The following is a 23,358-nucleotide window of genomic DNA, read 5'->3' as shown; positions in this document are numbered from 1 at the left end:
TTAATCACAATAATTTTACAACTAAAAATCGTTGTAACTTCAGTTATTTTTTATTCCATCTTCTTAAGAATTCAAACGGTAGAAAGTTCACCGTGTTCCCGTATCTAGGTAGGTTTGTCTTTTTTAGGTAGGTAAGTCATATTTATTTATATTGTAGTTATATTTGTGATAAAATGGAAAATAAAAAGTGTTAGCCTACTTAACAAAATTTACAAAATTACTTATGAATAAAATTCCCAACCCCGTTTTTACACCCTCCTGCCCAAGACCGGCACGAAAATCAGTGTAACTTTTTTACACATATTAAGGGAGGGTTATTGAACAATTTGGCACTTGTTAGAAACTTTTTTTATGGGTGTCCATGGGTTTCCTCCAGATAAAAAACAACTTTTTTTAGAATTTTAAGAAAAAAATCACATTTACCCCTCAATATTACCTGAACCGTTCATAGTAGATAGGTATTGTATGGTATCTTTTTGTTCGAAATTTAACGTAGATTATATTTGTAATTTGTTATATTTAGAGAAAAACTCACCGTTTTTGAGGTATTTGCAAAAAAGTAAAAAAAGTCCCATCCACCCCCCTTTTCTTTTAACCCTCCTTCCCAAATCCGACACTCAAATCCGTGTAACTTTTTTATACATATTAAGGGAGGTTTATTGAACAATTTGGCACTCATTAGAAACTTTTTTTATGGGTGTCCATGGGTTTCCTCCATTTAAAAAACAACTTTTTTAGAATTTTAAGAAAAAAATCACATTTACCACTCAATATTACCTGAACCGTTCATAGTAGATAGGTATTGTATGGTATCATTTTGTTCGAAATTTAATGTAGATAATTTTTGTAATTTACTATATTCTAAGAAAAACGCACCGTTTTTGAGGTATTTGCGAAAAAGTAAAAAAAGTCCTATTTTCACCCCATTTGCACCCCCTCCCCCCCAAACTTGACACTCAAATCAGTGTAACTTTTTTTTACTTATTGAGGGAAGTGTACTCAACAATTTGGCACTGGTTTGAAACTTTTTTTTTGGATGTCCCGGTTTAGGTCTAATTGCACCGTACTATATGTTGTTGTTCTCATATCGAGACTGGGCTTTCAGCAATTCATTTGTGAGGAAAAAACACAGTCCGGCATTTAGATTGGGCCGTTGTAGTGTTCCTCCTTGTGACTGCGGAAGCATATTAACATTTTAAACAATCAATAATAATTTAATTCATTTTACACTGCCTCACTGAGTCAAGATAAGGAGGGACAATACATTGGTATAACAAGAAATGCTGTGGACAAGCCTTTTTTAAATGCTTATGCAGCATTATTGTAATAAAAAATAATACAATAATGACGCATAAACAAGAGGTGATTTTATCTAGTCATTTCTTAACCTCCTCCTGTAATGGTGGGTGACGATAATTTCTCAGATCCTTGTCAAGAATAACAAGCTGCACTCATATTGAGGTCGTCAAGCCAATTAACACACACAAGAACATTAAGACATATAACATAACATAAAATTAAATATTTTGTAACTACTGCGGCCACAGGTATGCACTAATTGGTTAGAAGATGCGTTGATGTTTGTCTTTGTTATCATTGTTGTGTATTTTGTAACTACTGCGGCCACAGGTATATGCACTGTTTGGTTAGAAGATGCGTTGATGTTTGTCTTTGTTATCATTGTTGTGTATTTTGTAACTACTGCGGCCACAGGTATATGCACTGTTTGGTTAGAAGATGCGTTGATGTTTGTCTTTGTTATCATTGTTGTGTATTTTGTAACTACTGCGGCCACAGGTATATGCACTGTTTGGTTAGAAGATGCGTTGATGTTTGTCTTTGTTATCATTGTTGTGTATTTTGTAACTACTGCGGTCACAGGTATGCACTGTTTGGTTAGAAGATGCGTTGATGTTTGTCTTTGTTATCATTGTTGTGTATTTTGTAACTACTGCGGCCACAGGTATGCACTGTTTGGTTAGAAGATGCGTTGATGTTTGTCTTTGTTATCATTGTTGTGCATTTTGTAACTACTGTGGCCACAGGTATGCACTGTTTGGTTAGAAGATGCGTTGATGTTTGTCTTTGTTATCATTGTTGTGTATTTTGTAACTACTGCGGCCACAGGTATGCACTGTTTGGTTAGAAGATGTGTTGATGTTTGTCTTTGTTATCATTGTTCTGTATTTTGGGCAGAATCCTTATATATAATACGTGAAGGCGATTTCTACAAAACACTACTCCTCCGTTAATACTGGATGGATTTTTACAAACGACGTGTCAAAATAAAGTATTTATTGTGTAGACGCCCCCTTTCACCAATTCCTGTAATAAAAATCCTCAGGCTTTGTCCCACAGGCCATCAAAGTTGGAGTTTCTCCCATAAGATTAACATGGGGGAATCTAAATACGAGATATTTAATTGGAAACTTTGTCCCCAATAATTTGAGAGAACGGCTGGGCGTAGAAACTTGATAGGGGTATCCAAAGAAAGGCCTTGGTCTGTAGATGAGTTATCAAAAGAAAAACTAAGCAAATTCCCTTAGGACTCTGCCCCAGAAGCCTTTAAAGATCCCTCCACAGAGTTGTTTACATTTTGGCCATGTGAATAATGCTTTTTAATGAAACAGCTGTTCATTTTTAAATTGTATTTCAAACAACACTCATTTATTGGGAGTTACTGAATTCTCCCAAATGTATTTGCAATGCTATTTTCCGATTTTAAAATTGATTTTCTTCTTTATCATGTCATGTTTTGCAATATAACGCTCCATTACGAAATCAGTGATAAATTATTTTATCACAGCAATTCTTAAATTATTTCTTATTGAACTATCTTATATCTATTGTACGGGTTGGTGTCTTCCTTTTTCACCACTTTTGCCTACATTTTATCATATTATTCTACACATATCAAATATTTATGTAGAAATATTTGCTCTTATCGTATCTAATAAAACCCCTACATAGAAACCTTGCCTAAAATGGTACCCATCTTGACAAATTATTTGCACCTGCATATATTACGGACTTTGGAACACTGGGTTGGTAACATTAATGAAAATAACACTACATTTTGGGCTTGGCTGTAAAATATGGTACAAAGAGAAAATACTATTTAAGCAGCACCTGTCATGACAGAAAGGTCATATTCCTTTTAAACTAGATTACATAATCCTTTATAAGATACGTTGATTAACAATATGTAAAAGTCAATATATACGTAACAGCCAATTTACAGCATTTTTGCTTTTTGGAAATGTCCCATTGCTATGTAATTTGCATTATTTGTTGCCAATGAAGCCACAAGACCATATGAACTAGGAGGCCCCTAACATTTCAAGAACAAAAGCCAACTTCACTTCAAGTATTCCACTACACCTAACATTCCATAGAGAGATTATTGACAACTTTATGTTATTGATAAGGCTGAGGCAACTAACTGACATCCCCCATGTCAAGGAATTCCAGCTTTAACAGCAACCCCACAATCAATTTCTCAAAACTATGATAGAGGGTTCATTCATTTGCACAGAAGTACGATATGAACTGACGCGACGTAACAGGAAAAATCAAACTTATACTGTAACGGATATACCTCCCTTTGAAGTTAGAATATGTCTTCCCAAAAAATACGGCCTTTTGAAATAAAAAACATATTACACTGATGAAATCACGGATGTGTTTAGCTACAAAAGATCCACCAATACGATTTTAATACTATTTAAAGGTTCTTCCAAAGGAAGAGATACCATATAACATAGTAATAATAACTGTGATGACTGTGAAATAGTATGTTCATTATTTATATGTTAAAATTACTCTAACCAACCTCCAGATGTTCCAGGATGTATGGAGGGTTGGTCATCCCCACTCTCAACATACAGTCCTCAGGTATAACCTCCACCAGACGCCACAACAGCTCGGGCAGTGACGTGCCGATGTCCCGTCCATAAGTGCCTGTGTCCTCCGATGTCAGCCAGACCTCCTTCACACCTTCGCTGAAACACTGTCGAGCTCGCTCCACAATCTCTTCTGTAAATCACAGAATAATTTAAGTTTATAGTAAACTCCCAATTATCTGGTGTAATGGGTCAACATTATAGACGAGTTAAGTATTATTTGAGACAATTTTCATAGAATAAAAGCCTATGTCGAGTCAATTTCAATTTCTTCTGATGTCGTGTTGGATGGGTACAGTTAATATTTACAATCTTCAAACATTTTGGTATAATTTTTCTGAAACACTATTAAACCAAATTCAAAATCAAATAGTTTATTGCCATTAAGTACATGTCATACAATAGGCTATTTTTATTTTATTTTATTTTTTATTTTATTATTCCAACGACTGACACCAATACATATGATAATTAAGATTATGATAAATTTAGATGCAAAATGAGAAACTATTTAGATCAGTAACAAGCTACAAGATAACAATAATTGAACAATAAATACAAATACAACAATAAATAGCTACAATTAATACAAGTTAACAAACAGGACTAAGTTCACATAAACGATCTCTAATTCAAGAAAATAATTAGATAATGAATTTGGGTGTAATAACAGAAACAAAAATTATGCATGAAACAAAACAAGTAAGAAACAAACCAAACATAACAGAAAATATGCGAGCCATACTGCCGTGATAATAAAACAAAGCCAGAAAGGGCAGTTGAGAAATTTTAGTAAACAGAGAGGCGCAGGCACAAAACACAGAATGATCTTCACTTCACCACTTCGAAATCACCACACTTTTCCTGAAAGAAGCCAGCGACATATTAAAAAGGTCAATCTCATCAGGTAGAGCATTGACGAGACGTTAGGCTCTGGGCAATGGGCTGAAGAGATGATAGTTGGTGCTGAGATGCTCACGAGAGAAGAGGTCCTTGGATCTTGAAGATCTACCCGCCCTAAAGTTCAGAAGTTTGAGAAGTCCGGGACAGTCGATGAAGCCATTGACCAGTTTGTAAATAAGCAAGATGTCCTGGATCTCACGTCTGGACTCCAATGGAAGGATACGAAGGGCCACAGAGATGTCTTGGATGGGTACCTCTCTGTAGTTGTAGCCCAACCTCACACCGACCACTCTCAAGAAGTGATTAACAACCATATGAAGTTCCGTCTTGAGATAGTCTTGGTGAGGTGACCAAACACAACAGCCAAACTCCAGGTGTGGCAATACGAAGGCCAGGAACAGGGTTTTGAGTAGAGAAACGTCTTGGAAATGTTTGGAGCTTCGAAGAACAAAACCCAGGGCTTGAAGGGCTTTTCTGCAACTAGTGGTAATGTGACGCTCCCATGACAGGGAGGAGGTAAAGGTCGCGCCTAAATCCCTCACTTCATTAACCCTTGCCAGATTAGATTGACCCAGGCTATAGACGAACTGAAGCTGAGACTTCTTCTTGCTAAACGATATGGCTACACACTTTTTAATGTTTAGGTCCATGAGGTTTGAGACGCATGAGGCTAGGTCAATGGAGATGTGGCGTCAACTTAGCCACAGCTGTGATGCCTTTGGTCTTGCACTTTATTTTAATATTTATTATGTTACAGCTGTTGCTAGATTGTTAAAATGTTTAGTTTTGACTATGTTATGATTCAACACACTTCTTCATTCTTTTGTAAATAAAACTTATCAAAATATTCGTTCATATAGTGGTGATATTATTTCATACAGATTACACACCTTATATATTGGTGACCCCGAACAACGACAACAAGAAGCACGACATTCCTTCATCAATATTACCAATGTCGCTAGAAGAAATCGAAGCTCAATTGGCGAATCTACGAGAGCAACAAGATGAACTATCCACCAACGTTCAGCAACGCAACGACCCTGGTAATGTATCAGTGAATCGAGTTGCAGTAAAGCTTCCACCATTCTGGGCCGAACGACCTATCCTATGGTTTGCTCAGGTAGATTCCCAGTTCGCCATCTCAGGCATCACAAGTGATGACACTCGGTTCCACTACGTCGTTTCTCAGCTTGAAACACGTTACGCAGTGGAAGTAGAGGACATCATCACAAATCCGCCTGCAACAAATCGTTACGCAGTACTTCGTTCGAAGCTAATTGAGAGACTGTCAACTAGTGAAGAAGAATGCGTTCGCCAGTTGATCAGCGATGAAGATATCGGAGATCGCAAGCCATCGCAGTTCTTACGCCACCTAAGTACTCTGATCGGTCCAGCCCAACTACAGGATAACATCCTTCGAGCACTCTGGCTACGTCGTCTCCCTGTTAACGTTCAAGCGATTATCACAGCTCAAAATGAACTTCCACTTGATAAACTTGCAGACATAGCCGATAAAGTCATTGAAGTTTCTACAAGAACACCACAAGTATCTGTAAATGCTACGACATCTCGTGAACACAAACAGTCTATTGACGACCTCACTGCTGCTATTGCGAGACTGACGCAGAGGATTGACGCTCTCGAAGTATCCCTCCGACACAATCATTCGACCAATCATGACAAGAAAACATCACAGAATACGAATAAAGATCAGCACAGATCTACAACCCATATCTGCTGGTATCATGCTAAATTTGGTGAGCACGCGTCAAAATATATTTCTCCTTGCTCTTACGCGGGAAACTCCAAGGACGGCCAGTAACAGCGGCGACTGACTGTCAAGCACCCAGCCGCAGAATTTTTGTCTCAGATCAAAAGTCGATTCTCCGGTTCTTGATCGACACCGGCTCTGACGTTTCATGTTATCCCAAATGTTGTGTATCCACATGGGTTAATTTATTAGTTTACAGTTTGATTCCGTTTATATCTGGAGCAGGGAGCTCAGCCAAAAGTAGTTTTTAACTTTGAGATTTTGTAACATTATATCCAGTACCAAATGTGGTTTGAGGTAATTCTGGAAACCAGCATTTGCGTCACAACCCCCACCACCTTGAGGTTAGATATGGTCGGTCCTTGTGAACCACCAACTTACAGTCAGAATCAGTCCAGGCGCGGTCCAGCCAACAACTAGCTGGTCATGATTCTCCCGCTGATATTAGCAGGTATGTGGTGATAGGCTAATAGGAGATTTACATTGCCCGACCCTTGGTTCAGTAGTAGGTAGCCCTCCCTCTAAATTATACCCTTTTAATAATGGGGATTTCTCTGTGATATTAGCGTAGTCATGTATTAGTAAGATATTATAATTTGTATTTATTTGCTTATCCGCTTAATAAATGAACCCAATTAACATCACGCCCGAGTATTTATTCTGGACACCCCACCCACTAGCGGATACAACACAAACGTCTTCTACGAGACCGTCGCACATCTACAGACTTTGAACTAAGTGCCGCCAACGGTAGTACTATCAAGACTTACGGAACCTGTTCTATGACATTGGACCTAGGCCTACGCCGTAGTTTTGCATGGCAGTTCACGGTTGCAGATGTCAGTGTTCCAATCATTGGCTCGGACTTCCTCAGTTACTACCATTTGCTTCCTGACTGTCGTTTGTTGCGACTTCACGATGCCGAAACTGGACTTATTACAGGAGGACAACTTTCCGTTACGACTCAAAGTAGCGTAAAATCCGTAGTCACTACTTCTCCCCTCTCTAAAATCTTACATGAATTCCCCGAAATTACTCGCCCTCCAGGATTGCCTCGAGAAGTGAAGCACCAGACAGTACATCACATACACACGACTCCAGGACCTACTGTATTCTGCCGACCACGACGACTGGCCCCTGAAAAGCTCAGCATTGCAAAGAGTGAATTTTCCGACATGGTAAAATGTGGTACAGCACGTCCATCAGACAGTCCGTGGGCTTCACCCCTGCATCTGGCGCCGAAAGGAGAAAATGGATGGAGACCATGTGGAGACTACCGTGCATTGAATGCACGCACCACTCCTGACAGGTATCCTGTTCGACACATTCACGATTTTTCAAATAATCTTTCAGGCTGTAACGTATTTTCTGTCATAGACCTAGTAAAAGCATACCAACAAATCCCTGTACACCCAGATGACATATGCAAAACTGCTATCACAACTCCATTCGGCCTTTTAGAGTTTCCATTCATGACTTTTGGGTTACGTAATGCTGGCCAAACATTCCAGCGTTTCATAGATGAAGTAACCCAAAACCTAGATTTTACGTTCAGCTACATTGATGATATTTTAGTGTCCTCCCGATCAATTGAAGAACATGAGCAACATCTTAGGACTTTGTTTAAAAGACTCCATTCCTATGGTCTTCGACGGTTCCTAGGTATGATCAATTTCTATCGTAGATTCTTACCTAAAGCCGCAGAACTCCAAGCACTTTACACTCTCTGCTTGGTGGTGCAAATAGCAAAGGATCACTTCCTGTGCCTTGGACCCCAGAGACTGAGGAAACGTTTCAAGCTTGCAAGTCTAGTTTGTCGTCAGTGACACTCCTATTTCATCCGAAACATGACACCCCTCTTGGACTGTTTACAGATGCCTCTGACGTTAGTGTAGGGGCTTGCCTTCAACAATTTGTTTAAAATTCCTGGCAGCCACTTGGATTCTTCTCTAAGAAACTTTCACCAAAGCAAAGCTCTTGGCCGGCGTACTACCGTGAACTTCTTGCTGTGTATGAAGCAGTACAGCATTTTCGTCATTTTTTGGAAACCACGGCATTTACCATTTTTACGGATCATAAGCCACTCATCTTTGCTTTTTATCAACGTCGTGAGAAACTTCCACCTGTTCAACTACGTCAGCTTTCATTCATTTCCGAGTTTTCTACAGACATAAAACACATTGGAGGTTCAGAAAACATTGTTGCCGATGCTTTATCACGTGTAGAGGCTATTTCATGTTCATTGGATCCTGAGTTAATCGCCAAAGCACAAAGCTCAGATGACGAACTCATCAACCTCATAAACAATAACAATTCATCTCTCAAAATAAAGAAGATACAAATCCCTGGAACAAACTCATTCATTTTTTGTGACACTTCAACAGGGACCCAAAGACCTTATATTCCAGTTGAACTACGGAGGAGGGTATTTCATTCGCTACATGACCTCAGCCACCCAGGCATTAAAGCTACTGCAAAGCTTGTAGCAGATCAATTTGTCTGGCCAAGTATTCAAAAAGATTGTCGTAATTGGGCTCGTACTTGTGAGCGATGCCAACGTTGCAAAGTAACGCGACATGTTCATGCTCCTCTAGGAACATTTTCTTTACCATCATCACGTTTTGAGCACATCCATGTTGACATTATTGGGCCTTTACCACCAGCAGGTCCATACAAATACTGTCTTACAGTAATAGACCGTTACACTAGGTGGCCTGAGGTTCATCCTTTAAAGGGGATTACTGCAGAAGAAGTCGCCGAAGGTCTAGTATCGTGCTCGTTATGGCTCGAGTATGGTTTTCTCGTTATGGTGCTCCTTCAAGAATAACTACTGATCAAGGCCGCCAATTCGAATCATCCCTCTTCAAGTCCCTTGGAAAAACTTTCGGCTCTGAAAGAATCAGGACTTGCAGTTACCATCCCTGTGCAAATGGATTGGTGGAGAGATTCCATCGTCATCTCAAAGCTTCACTGATGTGTCATCACGACTCATCCTGGCTGGAAGCTCTTCCGATTGTCCTCCTAGGTATAAGAAGTGCGTACCGCGAGGATCATCAAGCATCAGCGGCAGAAATTGTTTTCGGACAACAGTTGAGACTTCCAGGAGAATTGTTTGATCTCCCTGTTGACGGACCCAGGCATGAAGATCCCACTGATTATGTTGTACGACTCCGTCAACACATGTCTTCAATCAGACCTGTCCAAGCTTCACGCCACGTGACTTTTATATTTCAGGATCTTAGAAAGTGCACCGATGTTTTCCTAAGAGATGACTCTGTGAAACGTGCTCTACAGCCTCCCTACAACGGACCATATCCTGTAATTTCTCGTGATGAAAAATCCTTAGTAATATCACAGAATGGCAAACAAGTGCGAGTGAGCTTAGACAGGGTGAAACCTGCATATGTGTTACCTGACAAATATAATCATCCAACAATCAAAGAGCCTCAAAATATACAATCTTCGGACACATCCCTCAAACTTCCAAACCCGGCATCATTGTTCAGAAACTATACACTACTCGATCTGGTCGAAATGTAAAGCTCAAGCTTCCTGGACTTCCAGTCTCTGCGGGGGGCTGATGTGGCGTCAACTTAGCCACAGCTGTGATGCCTTTGGTCTTGCACTTTATTTTAATATTTATTATGTTACAACTGTTGCTAGATTGTTAAAATGTTTAGTTTTGACTATGTTATGATTCAACACACTTCTTCATTCTTTTGTAAATAAAACTTATCAAAATATTCGTTCATATAGTGGTGATATTATTTCATACATATTACACACCCTATAGAGATATACAATTCATAGTACAATGTACAAAGTCAAGTGTAAATAGGATGAACATGCTATACTAATAATAAAACTAATAATACTGGTTTTTATACAAAAGTATTTGAGATCTATTGATAATGATGGCAATAATACTATTGATATTCAAGCAAAAAAATTGGGCGAATGCTTATATAAAAATAATTAGGGCTAAAATTGGCTAAATCTACAGCTTAAAACTAAATGACAATACATTTTTAAATGAAATTGACAGTAATAACAATATTATAAAAGAACTATTATTATAAACCATAAGCAGTACTATCAAGGAAGAATTGTTTCATGGACCGGGTTAAGCACAAATTTAATAATTCGACAAAAGTTCACTTAGTTGGCAGGTTTTTTGCGACCTGTAGCAGTTAGGTTTAAAGGGGACTTACCAAGAGGATAGCTTCCCAGGTCCCCTCGAGCATGTTTGGTCTTGCAGTAAGTGCACTGGTTCAGACAGCCTGTGTTTATGGCTATTATCTCTATCAAAGGGTTTCTTCGAACTTTGGGTAAATCCAACGAGGCTCCTCCTAATTTTTTCCCAGCTGCCTTTTTCAAACCAAGTAAACGAACAGAGTTACCTAAAAAATATGATTCTAATAAATTGTATATAAATAATTAACACAAGCTCACATGATGTCTGTAACAAACAAGTAAATTTGTGTTTTTATAATAACACCAATGTATATTGACCAGGTTATTTAACATCATGCTATGTTAGGCTATTTTATATAACATTATTACATTTGATCATCAACAGTTCATATTTGAAAGATAAAAATTAAAAATGCACAGAAAAAATAACTATCCCTGTTGTGAGTGTGGGGGAAAGGGGTAAAGAATTCTGCAGTGATGTGTAGCATGCATTGTAAAACATGGTTAGGTACCACACAAAATTCATAAGTATGGGAGAATCTGGACATGAAAACCCCCTTTTTAGGAGCTCAAACCACTTTAGTATCCTCTCCAGTGATGAGGAAACAAAATCAAAAACAACAAACTATAGTCAGAACTCAGAATACACTTCCAATCATTCGAAGACATTACAATTCGGGGAACATTAAAGCCAAATTATCAACTAAAAAGCTTGTGAAAAAAACAAGCATAGGCCTATCACTCTTTCCTCATAATCTAGGAAGAGATCTCTGTGAACAATTTGATGCAATAGGATACAGTCAGAAATAGCTTAAAACTATTGACGCCACACTAGAGCAAGCTGCTCGGTCAGCAATATTTTCGACACATGAAACAGATGTAACAGTTCTTCTGGCAGGAACAAATGGCACATATAAAGACAACCACGCTAACATCTATCAACACCTTCAAAATAGCTGATGGAACTAACAAAAAGCTAAACAAAATTTAATAGGCCTCCTCTCCACAGTCCCCACTTGATTTCAAAATGCCTTATTACATTCGACACCAGGAAAAGCTGCAGTTTACTTCCTTGTGACTAAGCCCCAGTACTTTGCAAAACCAAACATTGACTACTATAAACCTACCTAACAGCAACTCACTGACAACTTAAAAAAAAAGCGGGGTAAAAGCGATTGGTGTGCAATTGGGACTGTACAAGATTAAATGGGAACTGACGAATTTGCGACAGTATTTGTGGGTTTCAGCGGAGTACATGAACTTTTGTGGAAATTGTGTCCCATTTACAAAAATTTTACAGAGTGATTGGAAATGGGAAGACATATGACGATTTCATCAAGAATTTGTGTGATGACATCTCCAATCAACTTCAGCCTTTATTGATCACTTATGAGATTTCGCCTGATGCTGTCTCTCAAGACTGTCAGAGGAAGACATTATCAAGCTGTGTCCAGTCGCTCCAAGCAATGCTCGGTCTCCTGGTACTAATAGAAAAAAAGAGGTTCAATCAAGTGAACGTAGAACTAGTGACTACAATATTCAAATTTAAAATTATTTTAAAAACTCTTGAAAATTAAAATTAAAATTTAAAAGAGTGTTTTACATGACTCTCATGTTGAGAGCAAATATTATGAATTTTAGAGTACATTTAAACATTTATTTGACATTTCATATCCCAAAAATACAGTAACTGAAAATAAACGCAAACAATTTTTCCAAACGCAAATAATATTCTTCCAGTGCAAGAATATTAAACCTCACACACTAAAAAGCAATAGCTCGAGTGCAAGAAAGCTAACAGATGAACAGCAAGGGACCAGACACCTTAGGCCTACTAAATTTAAGAGAAAATTACGACTCGGTAATATTTAATTTAAAACCATATAGGAATAGCAAACACAGCACTAACTGGCAACAATGTAAATTCCCGAAAGATTTGGCAAGACTACAAGAGTGAAAGTTTCCCACCCTAACAGAACCCTGATTGTCTACACCTGCCATTATATTTGCCTACTATTTATTGCCATTATGTTGTCATTATATTTCTAAAATTCAAACAGAAGGAAAATTAACATTATTTGCTGATGATACTCTAATATTTGTAACCGGAGCATCCTGGGATGAGGTTAAAAACAAGGCAGAATCAGACCTCTGTTTGCTAAAAAAAATGGCTTGACCAAAATGTATTGTCTCTTAATATATCTAAAACCAAATTCATGCCAATTTCATTACGCAAGATAACCGAATACAAACTTGATAACCTAACTATTCATGTCTGTGGAAATCATTCCAATAACTCTTGTTTTTGTAGCAAAATTGAAAAAGTTGATTCATACAAATATCTTGGTATTGTTTTTGATTCAAAGATGAAATGGTCGGAACATGTTGAATATCTAAAAAATAAATTACGTAAATAAATATATTTATGTATTTAGGCAACTTAGTGATATTCTCGAAGAGCAAGAAATTAAAATAGCATACTATGCATATGTACAATCTTTGTTGTCTTTTGGAATTATTGCTTTTGGTGGTGCTTACAAAACTATCTTGCAACCTGTTTTTGTAGTGCAGAAAACAATACTTAAAGTTGCTTTTAAAAAACACTTTAGATATTCAACTGACGATCTTTTTGTAGAATCGGGAGTTTTGACAGTCAGGCAGTTATTTTTAAAATTTATTTTAGATTTTAGTTCACAAGTACAAAAACTTTGATAATATTTTTATAAAAATTACTCATCCCCACAATACTCGCTTTTCTCGAAATGTTGGTATAAATGTTCCACAAACTTTAAAATCATTTTCACATACGAATTGCTTTCACTTAACCCAAATCATTTATCGTAACATGTGTAACAGATATCAAAATGTCAATATTCTAAATTCACCCTCTCTCTCTCTCTCTATTTAAGAAGCATGTTGTAGGCTTGTGGGACTGAGTTCAGAGGACACCGAGGCCATTATCGCATTGGGCGGACCTGACCGTTGACCCTACACTTCACTACACAATCACTGATACACCACCTTCACTGACTGACTATATACACCACACTCCACCTCTCCTCTTCAACCTTCACCAGATGTTTATAAATTACTTCAGTTTGCATAAAGAGTTTTTTATCGCCAATTTAATTCCAAAACACTAAAAACTCAGTTTCAAGCAAGAAAATTTTTTTAAATTTAAATTTATACGAATTATTTTTTGTTTTCCTTTACATTTTTTTACCTCCCATCTAAATTAACCTTTTCGCAACTCGAGTCTACGCACAGGCCCTGCCTATGTAGACTTTTTCCTTTGTTATAGAAGGTATTTTTTTTTTTTTTTTTTTGCACTTTTTCCGCTTTATTTCTACAGAATATAAATTTTTTTTTTTTTCTAGTTATTAATGTTTGCTGTATTATATTTAAGTAAAAAAAAAATACAATGTACTTATATGTATATAGTTGATGGGAAATAAAATATTATTTCAATTTCAATTTCATTACTAACTATCTCCCGCAGAAGGTCAGCGAATAACCTACCCCGAAGTTAAACAGTGAGTTCTCTAGGAATATTTCAATAAATATTTTGTCTATTGTCTATTGAGTACAAAAAAACTAACTATACTACATGTGACCGAAACCTGTGTCAGCGCGTGTGCACCAACATGAGGATGCGGCACCATGAGTTCTGCTCACCCAGTGGTTTTATATTATGATTTTGTGTAAATAGTGTAAAATACATGCCTTGTTCTATGAAGAAGCCACACTTGTGGTGAAGTATATTGGAGAGTAACATAAAAAACATCTTCCTGCAAGAACAAAGGCTATTTTTTCGTAGGCTATCTTAAAATAATATAATTGTGGATGACTACAGCAAATGGCTGGAAATTGTAACACTTACAACTTCATATAAAACCTTCGAAGCTTTTCAGAAATTCTTTGGCTCCTTTGGAATCCTTAACATAACAGTGTCAGACAACGGAAGGCAATTTGTTTTATTAGTTTGAAAATTTGAATTTCCTTAAATCAAATGGAATTAGACAAAAGAGGTCAGTGCCTTACCATCCTGCTACTAATGGCCAAGTAGAACACTATGTGCAAGACTTAACCATACATCTTGGAGAAGGCTCAATTGAATTGAAATTGCAGAGATATTTCATGGCCTTCCGAACAGCTCCACATACTACTACAAGTCAGTTTTCTTCACATCCCTTCATTGGACATCAAATTCTATCAAGAGTTGATTTATTGTATCCTAATTTGACAAAAATGAACCAGAGGTTTGACTCAAAATTTGACTGTGACAGGCAAAAACCATTTAAAGCACAAGATCCAGTTGCCTACCGCATCAATGGGACCGGCAACAAGTGGGGTTTTGGGAATATCATTAGAAAAGAAGGACCAAGAAATTACGAAACATCAACATCAAATCAGACGTTCAGGGAGGGACTTGTGCAAAATTCTTCATAGCAGAATGAACAAAACCAAGTATTCCTACTGTGACGCAAAATTCTAGGCGGGGGAATAAACCAGTGTTCACCAAATACAGGCTAGGCCTACCTCTAGAACCAGCCACGCTCAAATTTCTTCCCTGGAGTGCTCAGAAGGAGCCGAGAAAAATCCAGGGGTCGATACGAGGTTGTCACGGCTTTGACTGATCAATTTATTTCAATTTAATCGAAGGCTCAGAGCTCTAGAAGCGCTCAGGAAATCCTGCAGACGCTCAGTTGGAGTTATATCATCCTCCCCTTTGCCAAAGTGTTTTGATAAATTTTACCTTACTTTTGGATTGACTCTGTAGGACCGACGAGTATTCTATCTTAGCCAATTTGATAAAACTACTCATATTAAACTTTAAACTATCTGGCTAAAGACGTTGGTAAATAATATAAATAAATCGAATACAATGTAAAAAAAACATCTCCTACAGAGTTGTCAGGGCCTAATTAACTCAATTGAACGGAAAATTTATCGTGAGATCGTTTAAAATAAATTTAATACTAATATTCATGGCTGATTGTTCAAATCAGCCTACTCCCAAGACTAGGTTCTCTCGCCCGCCAAAGACGGGGTTAAAAACTCAGAAGAAATAGATAAGATATAGAAATATGAAAACAACTACAACTATGAGAAATATGAAATAGATAAGATATGGATATTGAAGAAATAGGAAATAGATTTTCCAAGTATACTAAGATAGTAAGAACTGTAGCATGGATCTTGAGAATGTCTCCCAAGAATAAATTGAACTTGGGAAATAACATCAGTTCTGAAGAATTCTTGAAGGCAGAAAAGATTGTATTTAAATTGATTCAAAGAGAGAGCTTTCCTGAAGGTCTAAAATCTCAAGAGCTAAGTGGTGTACAAAAATTTGTGGATGAAGATGGCGTCATAAGAATGAAAACCAGAGTATCAGATCGGGAGGAAGGTTTTGAATACCAGTACCCTGCCATTCTACCTAGCAAACACCCTGTTGTTGAGAAAATGATCAGGCAGTACCATTTACAGAATAAACATGCAGGAGTGCAAGCGTTGATTGTCATCCTTCGTGACAGAGTGTGGATCCTAAAAGGCAGAAGGGCTGTTGGAAAGGTAGTTCACAACTGTGTTCGATGCAAGCGACACATAGCAAAAGCCTTAGAGATGCCATCACCTCCCTTACCCACAGACCGCACTCAGACTTCTTCATGTTTTCAAGTATGTGGGATTGACTTGGCTGGTCCATTGATCACTAGAGATAATCAGAAGTGTTGGGTGGTAATATTTACATGTGCCGTATATCGTGCAGTCCACTTAAAAGTCATACAATCCCTCGATACAGAAGCCTTCATAAGAGCCTTACGACGGTTTATAGCTAGACGAGGCCGGATAAGTGTTATCTATTCAGATAATGGCACAAATTTTGTTAGTTTAAACAAGAATCTGAAGTCTCTGAACTGGACTGAAATCCAAAATACATTCAGCCTCAATGCAATTGTGTGGAAGTTCATTCCCCCTGCAAGTCCTTGGTGGGGAGGATTTTGGGAAAGACTGATAAGGATCCTAAAAGGACTCCTCCGGAGGAATTTGGGAAATTCATCTCTCACATACGAAGAAATAAACACCCTAGTATGTGAATGTGAGGGAATAATGAACAGAAGACCACTAACATACGTCTCAGAGGAGACGGGAGACTTAAGACCTCTGACTCCACCTATGTTTCTACAAAGCATTGTGGGAAATGAAGTCACGGACTTGGACATCCTAGAGAGAACCAGTTTGAAAACAAGATGGAGATATATTCAAAGTCTAAGAGACAATATGAACTCCCGTTTCAAAAAGGAGTATTTGGGGTTCCTGAAATCGTCCAACAAGTTAAAATCCGACGATATTAAAGTTGGAGATGTGGTATTGGTTCAAATTGAAGACAGAAGAAGAATTACTTGGCCTTTGGGTATTGTAATAAAACTGTTCCCAGGGAAAGACGGCAAAGTTCGGTTGGTACAAGTAAAAACTAAAAAGGGTTTAATACTAAGACCCATACAACGACTGTACCCACTGGAAGTTACCGGAGAAGGACTGAATGAAGACTTCTTATTTTGCGACCTCGCAAAAAAGGGGGAGTGTGTTATAAAATGTAATATTGGTATATAATTCAATATTATCCTCTTTGCAAAGATATGACCTGTATTTCAGATATATTAACAGATGTTTAATTATGATAATTTAAAGAAACATGAATGTAAACAGTGTGTGTTGAAAAAGAAATAGTAAATTTGTTCCAACTAAATTGAGACTGATTTTATTTAACTTTTTAGAAAATTGGTTCATATTTGAAGTTAGTTTACACAAGTCTCGGGTGTTAAAACGGTGAATTAATTGAAATAAACGTACGTAATAATCATTCGTAGGAATCGTAATTTTGAAACTAATTGATTTAAATCAAACCAAACGATAATCGCCGCTAGTCACTGGCAGGCAGGAACTAGCGGGTATGAAACAAGTCGGCAAAGTCTATGTTATAAATTTAGACAATTTTATAATCAAACTTGAACGGGTAAAATAAGTGGCAGACGAGTATGCGTATGTTAAAAGAAAATTTAAATGAACGTAGTAAAGTCTAAAACAAAACGTAGCTAACCTGAATGGATAACGTAGTACCGTATGGAGAAGTTAGTTTCGGTGCGCAAAGAGGCTTCTCGTGAGCAAGTCGACGGTCGAACAGCGAATAATCTTCTCCGGCTCAAATCACGATTTCCTCGGCCGAGGCTTAAGCGCTCTGGCAGTGAGTTCAAGAACTAGCCAACAGCTGATCGGAAATTCACCTGTTGAGCCGGTCTAGTTGTCGTCTGTCATCGGTCAACAAACACCAGTTCGAGGTTATGTCATGTTGTCGTCGGCGTTAAATACTCGTAAAATCAGTCGGTTTAACTTTATTTGGTAAAGTGGAGTGCTAATATGAATAAATATGTATGGTGAACGTGTGTATGTACTTCACTGTGATTAAAAATAGGCCTACGTTCTTTGGCCCATAGCCCAGGCTATGGCCAACACATAGGCCTAGGAGTAGGCTATTGCGGATGAAAACTGGTAAGTTATGGTGTTTGTTGACTAGCAGTACGTTTTTACCCCCCATTAAATTTGGTACCTCACACTACCAACGAATTTCAGACAAGTCAGAGAGGAACTGACCGAAAACAACCTAACGAGTATTCACCACACACCAGATGATCCAGAGGCGAATGATCACGACATATAGGATGATCCAGTGGCACCAGCGACATTATAGACACTAGCATGACACAACAGTGATATGATCTCGACATAACTTATGAAACTCTTAGAAAAGGGGAGGTGTTACATCCCTTATGTCTATCTTTAGTTGTTGCCTGTTTATTGTATAACCATAATCAGCTAGTTGTTATGTTGTGTTGAATAAAGACCATTGATAATTGTACTTTCATAATTATATTTTATTTGTTCTAACAACTTACAGGAAACTCTAACAATCAAACTCACTCACCTTTCAACGCCTCCTCAACAACTTCCACAACTCTGTCTATCTGGTGGACTCCGATGACACTGAGTCCCTTGAGATATTCTGCTCGTGGAGCTCCCTGTGGTACACAACCTGCCACCACCACAGGTTTACCAGCTGACTGGCCCGCGGAGATCTCGTTCCTGTGAATAAACAAGCATTATTTATTGTGTTCAACCGACTATTTAAATTAGGCAGAACCCGTCTTGAGATAAAATAAATTAATAACTCGGTTAATTACAACCACAATCTAAACTTAACTTACCTGATCTAACCTAATTTCAAATGTTTTAATACAGTCACAAACCTGCATCAAGTCCCCTACATGCTTTTTCTTTCATCAAATGAGATTTTAAAGTTAACAGAAGTTAGGTTAAGGGTGTAGCATAGAGCACAAGGGCCTTAGATTTTTTAGGATTTTTTGAGAGGATAACAGGTTTACCTGAATGGGAAAGAGTCCAAACTGGCACAGGAAACACAAAACAAAACTTTACACTATATACACAAAACATTAGAATATTTCACTGTCACTGACAGCATTTTCAACTAAGGAAGAGAGAGTTTTATAGATGTCTAAAATGGTGGCCAGTGAGCTGTTGAGTCAGTGTTGCCAATAGTATGAATTCAAAAAACACAGTTTAGTTTATCTTATATGCACTATATAATATTAATATATATATATATGAATAAATATGTAAGCCTGCTAGTTGGGTTGGATGTTGAAGTGGAGTGGGTTATATGAAAGGTATTATCTTAGGTTTAGGTTTGGGGGTTGTCTAGACTTAGTAAACCATTGGTAAGACAATTCCCATCTTCTCAGTTATGACTGGTTACATTGAGGAGGCAGTGAATTGACTATTTTGGTTGTATAGCAGTCATTGAAACTAGGGTTGTTGTGGCTCTGGGCATGTTGTATAACTGGTTTGTCTTTGTATCCAGTAGATACATCTTGTCTATGGCCATTCATCCTGGTTCTGAGGCTATTGGTGGATAGGCCTACATACTGTGCCTCACATTTGTTACATTGTAGTTGGTAGATAATGTTCTTCGTTTCACAAGTGTTGAAGCCTCGGATGTTGTAGTTTTCTTTGGTTGTGGAACTGGAAAATGTTTGGCTGGGTTGATTTATTTCACATGTTTTACATCTCTTGTTATCACAGGGATATGAACCGTTAGGGCGTGCGTTGTTTAGGTTGTTGTTGGCCGGGTCAGGAACTTTTGGGTGGACTAGTATTTATCGGAGTTTGGGTGGTTGTCTAAAAACAATGTTTGGTGGATCTTTCAAAAAATTGATGGTGTGGTTGGAGGCCTTGAGGATTTTGAAGCCCTCTTTTTAAAATGCCATTCAATGAATGTAGTCCTTGGTGGTAGTCTCTGACAAGAGCAACAAAATAGCAAAAACATTGCTTATTTATTTATTTTTAGACATCATCATCATCATATCATCTATATATTAATACGCAGCAGTTTTCTTTTCACAGTCATAACTCAATAACGGCTTAATGGATTTTAAAGTTTGAGGTGTCAAATCAAAGGTATGTTCACGTAGATGTGCAAATGCGTCTCAGAATATTAAGATAGGGCACCACTTAAGTACATTTAAGGGCTAAAGTTTGGAAGGTGGCGCTATCTGTTGACATTAGATCAAACTCATTTCCTTTTGTTTACAAATAACATATGGACGTATAGTTTGAAATAGATTTTAAGGTTAACCACAGACTGCAGGACTTAAAACTTCGGGAGCAAAGCTAGAATTTACATTTTGTTTCAATCTTAAGGTTCATAATAAAGAGTTTCCTAGCAATACTAGGCAACAAATTGTTTGTAATAGTTAAATCATAGACAAAAAGAATAAATATTTAATAAATATTTCATTCTTTTTGACTATAGTTAAATTGATTTTTACCTTAATCGTACTTTTCTGATTATCATGTAGTTACAGTTTGATGCGATGAATGTTTAAAAGTGATTATTCACAGGGCAGTTATCCGTTACATTACCATCATATAATTTACAATATGTATCAAAATTCCAATTCCTTTATAGTGTTTTCTGTTGTTTGGTTAACCTTCTTATTTCATTTCAATTTAAAATCAAATGCCGCCAGTACGACGAAGAACTGTGAGTAGCTGGAAGGAACCCTGACATGACCGCTTGCATCAACCAACCTCTCAATTGAACATTTAACGGGTATACATAGTGGTAGTACCGCCGTGGTGATACATCCAATCTCGAACAAATAAACGTTAAATGTTTACATTGTAGTGGCTTACATTTTAAGCAAGAAACGACTGCCCGAGACAGTTAAGTTTTTACTCTTTGTTGCCACAAATGAAAGGTTCGTTTACCTCATTTGTGCAACTCACCATACATACCTTCAGGATCTTATTGGAAACTCCCAATCTGAAAAAAGGACTGTGAGACTTATATCCAGAAATTATTTGGATAAAATTCGTCAATTCAATTCTGCCTTTACCATGGTCAGCTCCGAAGCTCATTAGGATGAGAAAATTCCACAGGGGATTGACAATTTCAAGATTCATGACACGTTTTACCACCGAGTAGGTCCTCTAATTCATCAAGAAGGTGATGATCCTGAATACGCATATATATATTTAAGTAAGTACAACAATGTCCCGACTTTGAAATCAAATTTAAGACTAAATCCCGACATTTCAAGACCATTTTGAAATTCAATACTAATTCCCGACATTCCCGATTTTCCCGACTACTAGACACCCTAACCTCCACAGCCACTCAAATGTCCCGCCAAGAAGGTTTGAATAGGTTTAGTCAAGCCATTGTAAAACCCAGGAATAAAAAACTGGGACGGGTGGCGTTGTCCTGTAATCCACCTACTAGGAGGTTGCGAATTGTGAATATTTATAGGCATACACTGTGGATGTGATACTCCCTGGTGTGGATTAACGTCCGCACGAGTGAGTACTACGACTATCCGCAGTACTGTCCTGATAATTAGACCAATTTGTATATACCAAGGCAGAAATGTGGTTTGGATTCCACTATAAACTGTAGGTCCCTTAGTTTCCATTAGCTGTATGGGCTATTAATTAACAGCTGTTTCTAAGGATATGTCGGCCTTAGTCACTAACAAGACTACAAGATCGCGCCACTCATCCTACACTCATCTCCTACTTGGCTTAAAATACCTACTTTGTATGGTCTCCATTTCATTGAAATGTATAAAAGTATAATGTGCTCGCGCTTGCGGTGTCTATATCCCAATTGCAATATTACTTTAATTAATAGTTCAAGTTGTGTCCAGTCATTTGATCAGTAATTTATTATTATATTCATTCAAGGATACCTAATTGTATTTCCATAGTTTTAATGGTTTAGTTAGTGGATTAATAATCAAAGCTGGCACTTTAGGCCTGTGTTTCCCGGTGAGCTGTGTCCTCTGGTTAAATTCAAGGGTTCATTCATTGTTTTCAACATGAATGATTATGTCGTGACAGCCAATCAATCGAACAAATCATCATCAATTTGTAGCTAACCGCTACAGTATGGAATAAAAAAACAACCTTTATAAAAGCAACACTTGATAGTTAAAATAGCCTTCTAACTAACAAATATTCTAGAATGTACCTATTAAATTTGGTCTTAACTGATAAAGATTGCTATTCTCAGGACACCAATATACCCTAAATAAACCTAGGGTGCATTTTAATCCAAGTAAATTAGAAAGCTTGTCAAATCTAGTTAAAAACTTACCTAAAATGGTCTTCTGCTGGATTCTTTACAGTGCAGCTGTTCAGTAGCCAAAGATCAGCTTTACCTTTATCATCTAAACAAAATTTAATCACATATTTTATCTGCATTAAAATGAGGCATATTTAAATACTTTTTAAATAATTATGCAGTAAATCATGTCTTTAACTATTACCAGTGCACCTGTTGCTCGAATTCGAGCAATTGCAAAGTATTACGGGCGATTGCTAAGTATTACGGGCGATATTTCAAAACGAATAACAGTTATAATTTCCGATAACTTAAAAGAATCAACTCAAAGATAATGTAATCAATCACTCCACTCTAGTTATCAAAACTGAAAACGAATGCTCTTGTGTGTATCGTGTGTTTACTATTAACAGCTGTAATTAATACAATTTATTTGTCCGTTTAAGTAAACAAAATATTTCATCCATAGAAATACATTGGGATTTTGATGGCCTGTGGGGCAAAGCCCGAGGACTTTTATTACAGGAATTGGTGAAAGGGGGCATCTACACAAACAATACTTCATTCTGACACATCGTTTGTAAAAATCCGTCCATTATTAATGGAGGAGTAGTGTTTTGTAGATATCGCCTTCACGTATTATATATAAGGATTCCATGATATGTTGTGGTTTTATATATTTAACATAATACTGTGTTACAATTGATCACCTGATAATTGTTTTTTTAATACTACTAAGAGCTGATCTGACTACTCAAAAATATAGGTGTTTCATAGCTTTAATACTGAGATCATTTCTGGAAGTTAGGCTTGGGAAGCTGCTGCAGTGCAGGGCTACAGGGAACAGGTTATGACAGACATTATACCCAAATTGCACTTATACATAT

At 37.4% G+C, this 23,358-nt stretch overlaps 1 protein-coding gene across 1 annotated transcript in view; it reads right to left on the bottom strand.

The window, feature by feature from the left end:
- Positions 1 to 23,358, bottom strand: part of LOC128982148 (threonylcarbamoyladenosine tRNA methylthiotransferase-like) — a 67,928-nt gene that overhangs the window by 32,738 nt on the left and 11,832 nt on the right. The window contains exons 3-6 of the mRNA XM_054401207.1: positions 22,505 to 22,577; positions 18,755 to 18,912; positions 10,791 to 10,979; positions 3,833 to 4,035 (exon numbers count right to left, since the gene is read on the bottom strand). Coding sequence (XP_054257182.1) covers positions 3,833 to 4,035; positions 10,791 to 10,979; positions 18,755 to 18,912; positions 22,505 to 22,577 — 623 coding nt within the window. The remainder of the gene's footprint in view (positions 1 to 3,832; positions 4,036 to 10,790; positions 10,980 to 18,754; positions 18,913 to 22,504; positions 22,578 to 23,358) is intronic.

This window comes from Macrosteles quadrilineatus, unplaced genomic scaffold (assembly GCF_028750875.1).
Source record: "Macrosteles quadrilineatus isolate MER2022 unplaced genomic scaffold, UCM_ALF_1.0 Scaffold_134__1_contigs__length_289700, whole genome shotgun sequence".
In the NCBI taxonomy this organism is placed as follows: Eukaryota; Metazoa; Arthropoda; class Insecta; order Hemiptera; family Cicadellidae; genus Macrosteles; species Macrosteles quadrilineatus.
Note: the sequence above shows the minus strand (reverse complement) of the source record. Positions and strands in the feature narration are given on the sequence as shown.